This window comes from Babylonia areolata, chromosome 12, assembly GCF_041734735.1.
Source record: "Babylonia areolata isolate BAREFJ2019XMU chromosome 12, ASM4173473v1, whole genome shotgun sequence".
Lineage (NCBI taxonomy): Eukaryota > Metazoa > Mollusca > Gastropoda > Neogastropoda > Buccinidae > Babylonia > Babylonia areolata.
Window position 1 is genome coordinate 23,383,620 of NC_134887.1, and position 13,093 is coordinate 23,396,712.

General features: G+C 47.9%; 1 protein-coding gene across 5 annotated transcripts in view; it reads left to right on the top strand.

Annotated features, from left to right (window-relative positions):
• Positions 1-13,093, top strand: part of LOC143288459 (uncharacterized) — a 260,746-nt gene that overhangs the window by 223,343 nt on the left and 24,310 nt on the right. For all 5 annotated transcript variants that reach the window (XM_076596974.1, XM_076596975.1, XM_076596978.1 and 2 more), the window contains one exon: positions 2,641-2,887. In XM_076596974.1, coding sequence (XP_076453089.1) covers positions 2,641-2,887 — 247 coding nt within the window. The remainder of the gene's footprint in view (positions 1-2,640; positions 2,888-13,093) is intronic.

Consider the following 13,093-nt stretch of genomic DNA (forward strand, 5'->3'; position numbering starts at 1 on the left):
TGAGGCGATCGATAGTGTGATGGCCTTGTACCTGTTCTTTTTGATATTCTTTGACTTTTCTGAGGATTTCCGATTTTCCTAGATGTAGGCCACTCGTTGGTGTTGCGTTACCAGCAAGTCTGTCAGCTCGCTCATTTCCCTTAACTCCTGCATGTCCCGGGCAGTATGACCATGTGAGTTTTTTAATCTGAAAGTTGCGCATTGCCTTATGCCACTCTGGGCTTCCCATTCCATTTTCAATTTTCTGTATGAGGTTCATTGAGTCGGTTAGAATCATGGCATGTTGGTTTCCGGGCGTATGGATGGACGATAGCCACTGGAGGGCATGTGTCACAGCTTCAACTTCCATCGTTAGGCTGGCGGTTGTGACTTTGTAGGCAGCATTCTCTTCCCTGTTTTTCCATTTTGTTTCGCAGTGAATCCCCAACCGGATTGGTCTTTAGTGACTGAGCCATCTGTGTATATGATGATGTCCTCTTCTTTACTGTTTTCTTCTATGAGTAGCTTCACTTCCGCATCAGTTTTGCCCTCTGGCCATTCCCGACAATGTCTTCCTAGAGTGGGTGAAATGGCTGTGTTGAATAGATGGTTGAGGTTTTTGGGGTTTTTCTCCTATTCTTTTGTTTCTTTCAGGTCTTGTAGTCGGCATACTAGCTGGATTGTGTCTTCTGCTTGCCCCATCCATGATCTTCCTCGTCCTAGACGGCTGCCTTTTGGTTCTTTGACTGCGTCATGCAGTGGGTTTTGAGGGTTTTCTAATGCTTTGAAGTAGGTCTTGGCCTGTTCTAACTTGTTTCTGGCCTGCATTGAAGGAAGGTCAAGCAGGTATCGCATGGTTTCTGTGGGCGTGTCTGTTGTTGTTCCAAGGATCAGCCTCATAGCTTCATTTTGAACTCTTTCTAATTTTAAGAGGTTGCTTTGAGACGGTGTTGTTAGCCCAAGTCCGTAGTCGATCACACTGAGGACGAGTGATTGGTATAGCAGGAAGAGGTGGCGTTGTTCAATACCTTTGGTTGCCATTGCCTTTAAGACTGAAAGGCCCTTTTTGCATTTGAGAACAGTATTTTCCGTATGTTTTCTGAAGGTCAGCATCCTGTCGAAGTGTATTCCTAGGTAGCGTAGGCATTCAGTTTTCTCGATCTGAATCCCATCAAATGACACAGAAGGTGGTGATTTGCTCGCGGTTCTGTTGTTGAGGGTGCACAGCAACGTTTGGGCTTTCGCTGGATTGATGGAAGATCCTGTGTCTTTGCACCATTGAGCAATATTGTTTAGTTGTTTCTGGATGGCTTTAGTTCTTTCCTGAGCATCTTTCGAAGTTTTGAAGACCAGGCCATCATCCGCAAGAGTAAGCACCCGAGCTATTCCATTGTTGTTTAAGTCTGCAAGGCCCTTCGTGTAGACATTGTAGAGGACAGGAGAGAGCGGAGACCCTTGTGGCAGTCCCATGGATAGTTCAGAAGGTGCAGACATCCAGTCTCCAAGGCGTAGGACGACGGTTCTTTCCTGAAGCGCTGCTGCTATCCATCTTGTCAAACTTACTCCATACCTTAGTAGCAGCTCTATGAGGTGTGCAAACTGGACTTTATTGTAGGCATCTTCAAGGTCGATTGCTACTGCTAGTGTTTCTTCTTTCCTTTGAAATCCTTCATACACCTCGTATGCAAAAGCAGCTGCATTTTCCCATGTGGACTTGCCTGTTCTGTAACCACCTTGATTTTAAGGGAGAATGTGCCTGTGTTCAAGATCCCTTGCAAGTTTCCTGGCTATCATGTGTTCCATGAGCTTTCCAGCAATGTTTTGCATGGTTAGGATCCAGTAGCCGCTTACCTGATGATGGTCCTTTCCTGGTTTTGGTATGGGTTTTAAGAAGCTGTGTGTCCAGTCCTCCAGCACATGTCCATTGTGGAAACTGTTTTGATATAGATTGAAAAGTTTGCTTCTATCTTCTTCCGATAGTTCCTTGATGTCCGAGTAGCGAACTTTGTCTGGGCCAGGGGCTGATTGAGTCTTAAAAGAGATAAGTGCAAGTGTTTGTCATGTATATTTGGTTTTTAATATTTTGAAAGATGTTTACAAATGTTCGTCATAGACACAGAGGTTGTTGGGTTGGGGGGGGGAGGGGGGGTGTTTACAGATAAGTATGATATTATACACTGGGAAGTTAAACAATATATTGTTCTTAATATCAATCATCCCACATCAAGAATTGTATCGATCGATTGAACAATAAATATTCATTCAAACATCATTTGTAATATTATAGTGCACAGTTTACAGTGAAATTATAGTAATGGCAGAATTTAAATGTCCATTCACACATTGATTCCATTGGCATTACTGTGCCCAGTTGGCAGAATTTAAATGTCCATTCACACATTAATTCCATTGGCATTACTGTGCCCAGTTTACATCAGAATAACATGGGCGAAACAGTGTGTGTTCATCATAGAAGCTCTTTTGTTTGAATGATATGGCTAAGACCTAATTTATTTCAATTATTAACTGCATTGTTTTAAGAGACTAGTTTGCATTGAACAACAGATCATCATGTGTCACCTGCATCCCCTAGTGAAGACCAGTGACGTGCAGCGCCATCAGACAAACCATATCTAATCCCAGTGGACTGGATGTTTGCAGAAACAAGGGAAGTGGTGTGCTGTCCATGTGCGTATTGCCTGGGAGATCTACCGGCATCAGCAGAAACAAGAAGGGGCTCCAGGATCTGCTCCCAAACCGCTGGACAAACCACCCACAGTCGGGGATCCTCTCCGAGGGGATCCATTGAGAGGAGATCCCCTGCGCCCAGCCAGCCACCTGTTGCCAGGCAACACTGTACCCCGCCCTCCTGACCTGCCACCATCATCTTCAGCATTACTGGGAGCAGGTGAGGGGCTGTGTACACCGTGTTTTGTTGATGGCACAGACATGACCAGTGTCTGTCTTTGCTGGTCTTCAGTACTGCTGTCCTGTTGCAGCAGCATTTACAGCATAACTATCATGAATGGACTTACAATACAATTCAAACCGTTTGCACACCAGTCATTCACATGCATACAAAACAGTGATTCAAAGGGGAAAAAAACGAAACAAAAGAAGATGATAAAATTGATATATACATGTACAAAGGAAATGAGGAAAGTCTAGGACTGGAATGGTTAAGGGAGAGGATTTGGATAGCTGAAGGAGGTTTATAATCTGATGGATTCAGGAAAGTTAAAATTTGAAACAATGACAGCACCAGTGCATTCAATGCACAGAAAATCTGAACATTCTTCATTTCATAGAAGAAAATGTAGACATCTCGAGTCAGCTTGTGATAAAATGCACCATGACCCCAAACTAATTGGTACATGAACTATTTCTGTTGTAACATGTTAATGAAGACCATGTTTGCATATTGTAAAATAATCGAAACCTGTATGAATGCTTAATTGTTTTATATGATGATTTAATTATGTAATAAGTTTAAACAATATAACCCAACACTAATTTTGTTGAAAACTTGTCATGTTGCATCTCATTTGAAATATCTCAGGAGACAGGTTCCAAATATTGAACAAAGGGCAAAACCTTTGCAGCTGATATGTGATTCCTGCTGATTTGGAAACTGCAGGAGGGAAAACGCAGGTGGTGGGGACATCATGATCATAATATTGATGTAGATCAAAGTTTAAAACTTCCCATGTCTTTATCTCTGCTTTCCAGCATCGATGAATCATAACAAACACTCTACACAGAAACTGATTTTTGGTAACATCCTATTTTAGGGTTATTTCCTTTCCTATTAATTATTGAATTACTGCAGTTAGATGGTGTGTATACTACACAAGTTGATCTAAGGTATATTCATCTCATGTTCACTGTATAATAAATATTTTGAAAATTTAACAGATGAGGTTCTGCAAGACAATCTTAGCCATATCGGATCCAAGACAAGGCAAGACATGTTTATTTCAGGAAATCTCATGGTGGTTCATAAAAACATTTCACAAATAATGATAATATCCAAACAACTGTAATAAACAGCTGCTAACACGCTTGTGCATCCTAAATGGGTATGGTTGTGAGCCAGATGGGTTTGAAGCATATGACTTATAACAGGCATGTTTTTGAGTGAATTGTAAATGATGGACAGGCGCTGAATGGCATGGTAAGTGACATGAGTTATTATTTTGGATAAGTAAGAACCGTTTGAAAATAATTATTTGGTGTCATATACTGTACCATGTCAAACTGATGCAAACTAGGCCTATTGGTTTGCTCTGCTTGGCCAAATTTCGCGCGGCTAACAGTGAAAAGATGGGCCCACCCGCTCTCAGCCAATCAAACGCCTCTAAAAACTATAAGCGCTTAATCATTCCTTTGGCCAAGGCTCTCCACGCCATCTTGTCAGGTTTACGCTCTGTCTCGTCTTACGCTTTTTTCGGCTATTCAGCGTATCCTTTTGGCCTTATTTTGTTGCATGCGGCTTGTGTTTATTGTATTCTTACATTCTGTATACTCGATTCGACTCGGCACCCTCGATTCGTTCGATTTTTTCTGCCTCTAAGTCGATCCTGTCTTTCCTTTCTCTGTTGGGGGTCGGATTTTCGCTGGGTGCCTAAGCGCGGGTTCCATGCCTCGTGTGCCATACCACAAAGGCAGGGGATCATGATGCTGGGATTGAGACTCGGTAAGAGACTCTCCCAGGCCCGGAGCTCATGATTCCTCCCGATACGGACCGCGGCGATGCGTCGTTAGACGTGGATCGCGGAGGCGACGTTCGTACCAGTAAAACGGTCATGAAGGGGACCGGGGGGAAAGAGGTACGAGCGTCGCCTCCCGAGGTGTCCCAGCGCGAGGCAGGGAGAAGGGTGAATGGCAAGTCATCTCCGTGCTGTGGGGACTCGCAGCTAGGCGCGGACTCCCAAGGGGAGGCCGCGCCCGGCCATTACCCGGGTCCCCACTCGGAGACGGCCCTCACGTGCCCCATTGTTGTTCCCCCTCCTCCCTTCTCTGTCGACCCCCCTCCCCCACCTCCTTTTGGGGGGGGGGAGAAAAATTTGGTTCCGGGGGGGGATCTCTACTTTGCCCACCCCGGGCCAAGCCACCCCAGTCTCCCCACGGGAGGGGATTCGGGGCGCGTGGCAACCTGCTGTGCAGGTCTTCCCGCTATCCGGCCGGTCTCCCCATCTGGGGGAGGCCCATGCGTGTCAGGCGGTTCCGGGCAGTCAGCCCGCTCGTCTTCGGGCGGGACTGACACCCAAGTCGGACCTGATCTCCCTCCGACTTGGCCAGGTTGTTCCCTTCATGGAGGTCAATGCACCAGTGACCCTTGGGGTTCGGGTCACAGTATGGCTGGTGCCCACGGGTGGTTACCCCCATTCTACCCGTACTGGGGCGCACCTAGGGTGCACACTGGGTTGCCGGGAGCACCAAGGGCCAGCCCCTTGTCCGCTCCCCACCGGACCCAACCCAGCACATCTCACAGGGTGACACACACAGCCCCGACAAGTGGGATTGACTTCTTGTCGGTCAGGTCGAGCTCCTCGACCAATATTGCCACTCTGTCCACAAATCGGGCCTCACAGTCAACCCACAGGTGACCTCCACGGTCACAACGGCCTCCTTGTCAGGACCGACGGCTGCTCAGGGGCCCTACTTGGCCCTGCGGAGCCGGCAGTCCCCACCTGCCCAGCCCTCGGTCCTACAGTGAGATGAGTGGGTGTTTGTCCCCACACAGCACTCGTGGGTCACTCTTGCATCCAGGGACGCCCTCTCTGAAAAGGTGTGGCACCCACCATCCCAAGCATGGTTGGACCTACGGTCCACACGCTCCCCACCCGCTTCAGGTGTCAAGGACATAACAGTGGCGGCCATGGTCCCGGCTCGGGATTGTCCCAGCTCATCCCGCTGGGCTGACCACAGTTCACAGGACGCCGCAGTGGGTACATCCACTTGGGATGGCACCCAGCAGGGGATGGACTGCGAACAAGAGTGGGAGCCCCTGTCTTCGGATGAGGACGAACAAGCAGATGAGCACTCTTCGCCCACATCCCAGGGGGGACAGATTGAGCCCGTGCCTCCCTAGGGACCAGCCTGAACCAAACTCGGACTTTGCCGAGCTCGAACTGACCCTCCCCAATAGGGTCATGTAGGCCGAATCAGTCCCTCAGGCTACTTTGTTACCCTTGACCCTCCTTACGCCATGTGACTCTAACTCCAGAACCACAAGGCAACTCGGAGTGCCAGAAATGGTGCAGGTATGGCTTAATAAGCCAGCCCGCACTGTCAGGGGTGCTGCTTCCATCCCTCCTCCAGGCAGGGAGTCCCTCTCTGCCCCGGGCGCCTTTTCCCCGGGAAAGTTTCTTAAAGATTCCTCCAAGGGAGGGGTGTGGTCCTGGTACACACAGGACCACCCTGCCTACAGCGGAGCAGAGCCCTCCGCACAGGACAGGATGTTGGTCTCACAGCGCACCACCTTCCCCACTTCAGCTAACCTATCCTTTAAAACGTTAGCAGAGTGGGACAAATTGGCCCGCCGCTGCCCCCTCGAGGTTTCCACGGCGTACACCTTCGACACGTTCCTTCACAGGGCCAATGAGCTGTGGGAACAGTGTCCGGTTACTCAGGACAAGGGGTCTCCTTCCTCTGTCCCGCCGGGCCTCTTCACCGACCAGAGGTTACACGCTTTTGGCAATAGGGTAGCATCTGGTCTCACGGCAGCTGCAGACACAGCTACCAGCCTTCACTTCAATACTGTGCTAGCGCGGCGTGATGCCATTTTCAGCCTCTCTAACATTCCTGTGGAGGAGAGGGCTGCCCTGCGGTCCATCCCAGCACAGCAGCACTTCCTCTTCGGCCAGTTCCCGCCCCATTTTGTCAGCCTCAGGGCAGAGACAAACAGGGAGGTGGCCTCATATTTGGCCCACACCTCTCATGGGCTCCAGGGTTCTATGCCATTGAAGAGACCGGCCACCAGGGCCCCTCCATATACCACGCCGCCTGTCAAGGCAGCGTGTGCTGAATCAGTGGCAGAGGAATAAACCACCTTATGTCTGTCCAAGCCGACTGGCCATGCCCAAGGCCAGAAGGCAGCACCCCCAATGACTGGGCCCCGATTCAGCACCGCCAGTCGTTCAGCCCCTCCAAGTAGGAAACTTGTCCCGGCATGCACATCAGTGGTGTGCTCTGGGACTCAACGACGGGATTATGTCGGTGCTAGAGTCGGGGTACATGCTGTCTTGGGTGGAGGACCTCCCCCCTCTAAGATCCACTCCTCCTCCTTAGGTGCCCAGCTTGACGGAGCAGGAGAGCGTCCTAGAAAAAGAGATATCGCACCCACTCCTCATGGGGCTATATCTCAACTCTCGGACCCGGGCCCCGGTTTTTACGGCTGGTTGTTGGTGATTCCAAAGGTCTCAGGAGGGTGGAGGCCAGTTTTGGACTTGTCCCCCCTCAACAAATTCCTCCCCAAAATCAAATTCAAGAGGGACACACAGGCACAGATTCAGGAGACCATCCAACAAGGTGATTGGACTACCTCTATCGATCTGGAAGATGCTTATTTTCATATACTCATCCATTCGGCATCCCGTCGGTACCTGAGTTTCGTGTGGAGGGACAAGGGGTTCCAGTTCCCGGCCCTCCCATTTGGTCTGTCCCTTGCCCCTTTCCTGTCTACCAAGGTGGTGCGGGAATTGGTGTCCATCGTCCGCTCGGAATCCATTTGTCTCTGTGTGTACCTGGACGACTTGCTTATCCTGGCCCAGTCGCAGGCCCTGTGCCTGAGTCATACGGCCAGACTTCTAGACCTTTGCTCCCAACTGGGCTTCCTCATGGACCAGCAGATATGCAATCTGTCCCCACGTCAGTCCTTCGACTTCTTAGGGATGAGATTCGACACGCGGTCTATGATAGTCTCTCTGGCGCCAGATCACTGGGACCGTCTGGCAGGCCTCCTCAGCCACTGGCGCCACTCCTCCCAAGATACAGCGCAGACACTTTCTTCTCTCTTGGGCATGATGGAGTCCACGGCACCTCTCATTCCCCTGGACAGGGTTCTCAAGCGCCCTCTCCAGAGGGCACTGAGGTTACGCCGGTCCCAGAGCACTCAGCCATGGGATACCCAGATATGTCTGGGCGAGTGGTTCCTCGAGGTGACATCAGAGTGGTTAATCACCCCCCTTCGGACACAGGGGGTGCCCTTAGCCCCACCTACTCTTCAGGTGGCACTCTTCACAGACGCCTCCTCCCTGGGCTGGGGAGCCCACATGGACTCACTCTATGCAGCAGGGACTTGGTCCCCGGAGGAGCGCCTGTGCCACATCAATGTTCTGGAACTGGAGGCAGTTCGCAGGACTCTCCTGCACTTCATGGGGGAGGCCACTGGCAAGACCATCCGCTTGTTCACAGACAAGACGACGGTCGCATGTTATGTGAACAAATGGGGGAGCGCACTCGGCAGACCTCTCTCTGCGGACTGAGGCTCTCCTCCGTTGGTGCCACAGCAAGGGCATTGCACTTTCAGCGAGACACTGAGCAGGAAAAACCAACTTCTTGGCAGATGCTCTTAGCAGGTCCAAGAGTGTCATACGCACAGAGTGCACCCTGGACAAGGACAGCCTTCAGGGGGTGTGGGAACAGTGGTTTCGGCCGATGGTGGACCTTGTTCAACAAGAGACTTCCCACTTCCGTCTCTTCGGTTGCCGACCCAGAAGCGTGGGCAGTGGATGCTCTCTCTCTAGATTGGAGCAGTCTGATTGCCTCCGCGTTTCCTCCCTTTCCAATTCTGTCCAAGGTGATACGGAAAGACAGATTGGAACACCCACAGCTGATCCTCATTGCGCCGAAATGGCCAGTCCAGACCTGGTTTCCGGACCTTCAGTCCCTGACACATGTTCCCACCCCTGGAACTTGAAACCAAATCTCATCTGCTGAGGCAGCCTCGCATTCCAATCCTCAACTGCTCCACCAGCACGCATGGCTGCTGTGCGGTCGGAACTGTCAGCATCACCATTGAAGTCCTCGACCCCTCGGCTGTGCTGACCCAGGGGTGTGCCTCCTCTGACCTCCTCTCCATAGTCACCAGAGCAAGGAGGCAGGGAACGGAGACTTTGTATGACTTTCGCTGGAAGAAATGGTTGCGGTGGTGTACAGCTCAGGGCATTACCCCTACGAACCTTACGAGCATGCAGCTGGCCAACTTTCTGGCTCTCTGCTCCTCGGTTCATCCTGTCTGCTAGTTCTGTGCGAGGGTACAGGTCTGCCTTCTGTACCACAATGCAAACAGCTAGGTGGTTCCGCCTTTGAAGCGGATTGCCTGCTCAGAGAGGTGGCTAGGGGTGCCCCTCAGAAGGAAGCTAGAGACCCCAGAAGAGTGCCCCTCTGGGACTTGTTCCTGGTGCTGGATTTCATTCGAAAACAGCCCTTCCTACCATTGGGGACTATTCCTTTTGACATCCTCACCCTCAAGACCACTTTCCTTCTGTGGCTGGCCACAGGCAGTCGTAGAAGTGAGCTGCATGGGCTTAGTGGAATGCCACAAGATCTGGCCTTCCACAGAGATGGTTCCATCACTATTCGTTTCCTTCCAGAGTTTCTGGCTAAGAACCAAGACCCTGAGGTTCCTTCCCCATCTCTGAGGGTCAGACCTTTGTCTGATATTCTTGCCCAAGATGATGTGGATAGGCACCTGTCCTGTTCGGTGTCTCAAATATTATTGGGATAGGTCTCGCCATAGGCGTTCTTTTCAGAGGTGTCTGCTCATCTCCCTCAATGAGAATTACAAGAAAGACATCGCTGCAGGCACCATTTCCCGCCAGGTTTCCCAAGTCATTCGTAGAGCCTACTCTCATGCACACAGGGATATCAGCTGTCTTCATCCCAGAGCACACGAAGTGCAGGCCATAGCTACTTCGGCTGCTTTCCAGCACTTAGTGCCAACGCAGCATGTCTTGGAGGCAGCCTTCTGGCGGTCTGAGAATCCCTTCATCAACTTCTACCTCAGGAATTTCCGTATGACCAGGGCTGACGGTTCCAAGGGGATTTCCTTTGTCGCGGCTAACACTGCCGTCTCAGTTACAAGGGCTCCCCATATGAACCAGTAGGCGTTGCCCTCCTCCATTTGCTTTAAATTCTGCATCAGTTTGACATGGTACAGTATATGACACCAAAAGAGGAGTTTGTATTATACTCCATGTTTGGTGTTAAATATACTTACCATGTCAAACTCGAATGCCCGCCCATCCGTCCCCGCGTCTCCGCCGTGGTTCTCATGGGGCATTTTTGTTCATGGCCACGGAATGATTAAGCGCTTATAGTTTTTAGAGGCGTTTGATTGGCTGAGAGCGGGTGGGCCCGTCTTTTCACTGTTAGCCGCGCGAAATTTGGCCAAGCAGAGCAAACCAATAGGCCTAGTTTGCATCAGTTTGACATGGTAAGTATATTTAACACCAAACATGGAGTATAATACAAACTCCTCCTTTTCACAAAGTATTGTATGGTACAATTTTGCTGCACCAGGCAGATCAATGCATCATTGTGACTGAAACTAAACAGAAGTTTATGTTTTACATAAAATGGTAAATTTGGCTGCTTTGTTATTAGCCCTTTAGCTGTCAGGAAAATAAAATTTAAGTGAAATCTATTTGCCAGGGTTTTTCCACAAAAAACAGGTATAAATTTTCCAAAAATTCTGTGCTCTTTGTTATTGGAGAAAGACCCATAAAAGTATATATTTTCTGAAAGGTAAATGAATAAAGAATACAAAACACATGCTGTTTTCCCGTCTTATATATTTTTAGTGACATGCTGTTTTGAAATCAGTGTTTTGTTTTTTGTCACATTTTCAACTTGTTCATTACAAACATTAGTCAGGTAATTTGCACAAAAATATATTTTCTGGACAAATGGATATCTGCAAACACAAAATCATACTAGAACAACCACAATATACATATATTTTTTAAGAGATAGATGCACAATGCATTGTGACTTTCTCCACGTGATGATATGGATGTGAGGCCACGTCCCCTCAGTCTCCACCCCTCTCCTCTTCACCCCTCTCACATGGTCACTTGATCCAGTTCTCATCAGACCGTGTTGGCTGAGTGCCAAGAATATCGCTCACACTGTGTCCTGCTAATAATTCGGTCATGCTCTGTCGTCTGCTAACATCTGTACAGCCGGCATCACTCACTGATAGTCGCATCTTGGCCACTCTCTTGATTGCTTCCTTTATTTTCTATCAAATCGTCCTATAAATGTTCATCACTGTCTTCTCTTTCGAATTTACGCTTCAATTCTTTCTGAGCATCAGCTAAAGAAAGAAATCTTGGTTGATTTAGTTCGTCACGATCGCATGTCTTGAGCACGGCGTCAGTCCGACATTTTGTTGAGTGAGCGAGGAGAGAAGTCAGGCAAACACTTGGACAGTGACCCAGCCAAAACGTTCAAATAAAGGACTGCTTCATGACGTAGATGGGGTTTCTAGCTATGAATAGAATCTAGAAAGATTCCCCAGGCTATTTTTGTCAACGAAGTGAATGCAAACCAGGGAAAAGTCAGAATATTTCGATGACGAGTTATCTCATCATTGTGGCAGCGAAGCATACATGCTTGCCATGACGAGTTATCTCATCATATAGGCAGCCTAGGGGTTAATCAGTATATGGGTATGATGGACAAAGTATTTCCTGAGAAAATTAATATAAGTTAACAACAACAAAAAAAAACAACACGTGCACACCCACACCCACATATATATGCACATGCACTTACACATACACATGCACACTCACATACACTTTGACACTTTGACTCTTTACTGTCATTAGCTTAACAGCCCATGTGACAGGGGGGTACAGTGTCGTTTTGTCCAATCATTTGAAAAAGTAAAAGAAAACAAAAGCAAAAACTACCGCACCTAATATTACAAAGGTTATATCAATAAACAACGGCCAACAAATTACACACACACACACACACACACACACACACACACACACACACAAATATCATCATCATCATCATCATCATCATCATCAGATTGACCATCCACATACCAATTCTATCTGCTTCTATTTTGACCCTCAAAATAATCATTTGGGAAACCATTATTGTTCGCACATATTTTGTATTAACAGGCGTTTTGATCATTTATTTTCTTTTTCTGTGTATCTACTGCCTCTGAGACGTATTTTGCAACTGAGAGAATGACATTTTCGTCATTTGACGTTAAAACACTGACTAGGTCTTTCCTCTTTGCTGCAGTTGTTTTAAAGAGTGTACACTTTTCCCGAACCTCCTCGTATCCTTTGCAACTGAACATGAAATGTTTCTCATCTTCTTTACCCTTGCCACACATTGGACAAGGAGATGTTAATCCACCTGTCTCAAACCATCTTTTGTTAGCATTCAAGATTGACTCTGTGCCACCTGTTTGTTACGATTGAAATATATCTTTCTGTCTGAAATGCTGTCTTGAAAGAAAAGAACCAGCTATATTTATCAACTTTCCATTTCTGCATGCCAATTTTGTTTATAACATGTTATCAATCTATCTTTAAATTTTGAGATAACGCATTTTCATAACCCACTCCTTGACACATCCAAACAAGTCCAAATCCATGTTCAGTTAGAGTTTTTTTGATTTGATAAACCCAGATTTGTTTACCTCTCGCTTCTTGCACTAGCATCATCTCATACACTTGCCTACATGATCTTGAAGCCAGTAGCCTTGTCAGCTTAATCCAGTACTTTACACATTTTACAAAAGTTTTAACAACATACAGTGGATATCTGCCAGTTTCCCAATATAATGCTGTATTTGATGAGTGTAGTGGTACGCCAAGAAAACGTTTCATAGCAAATGTGTGCATCTTTTAATCAAAAGTCCCCAAATTTCTGCTGCATAGGTCAAAACCGGTTCAACTTGTGTGTGAAACAGTTTCCAGAATAGGCTCATATCAGTGGAATGTAGTTTCCGAAAAGATTTGATAATTTCTATTACCCTTTTTTCCCTTTTTGGGCTTGTTTCAGCCCAAGCAGACAACCGACTCAAATTCCATGGTAAATAACATCCCCAGATACTTAGGGATTTCGTCACTAT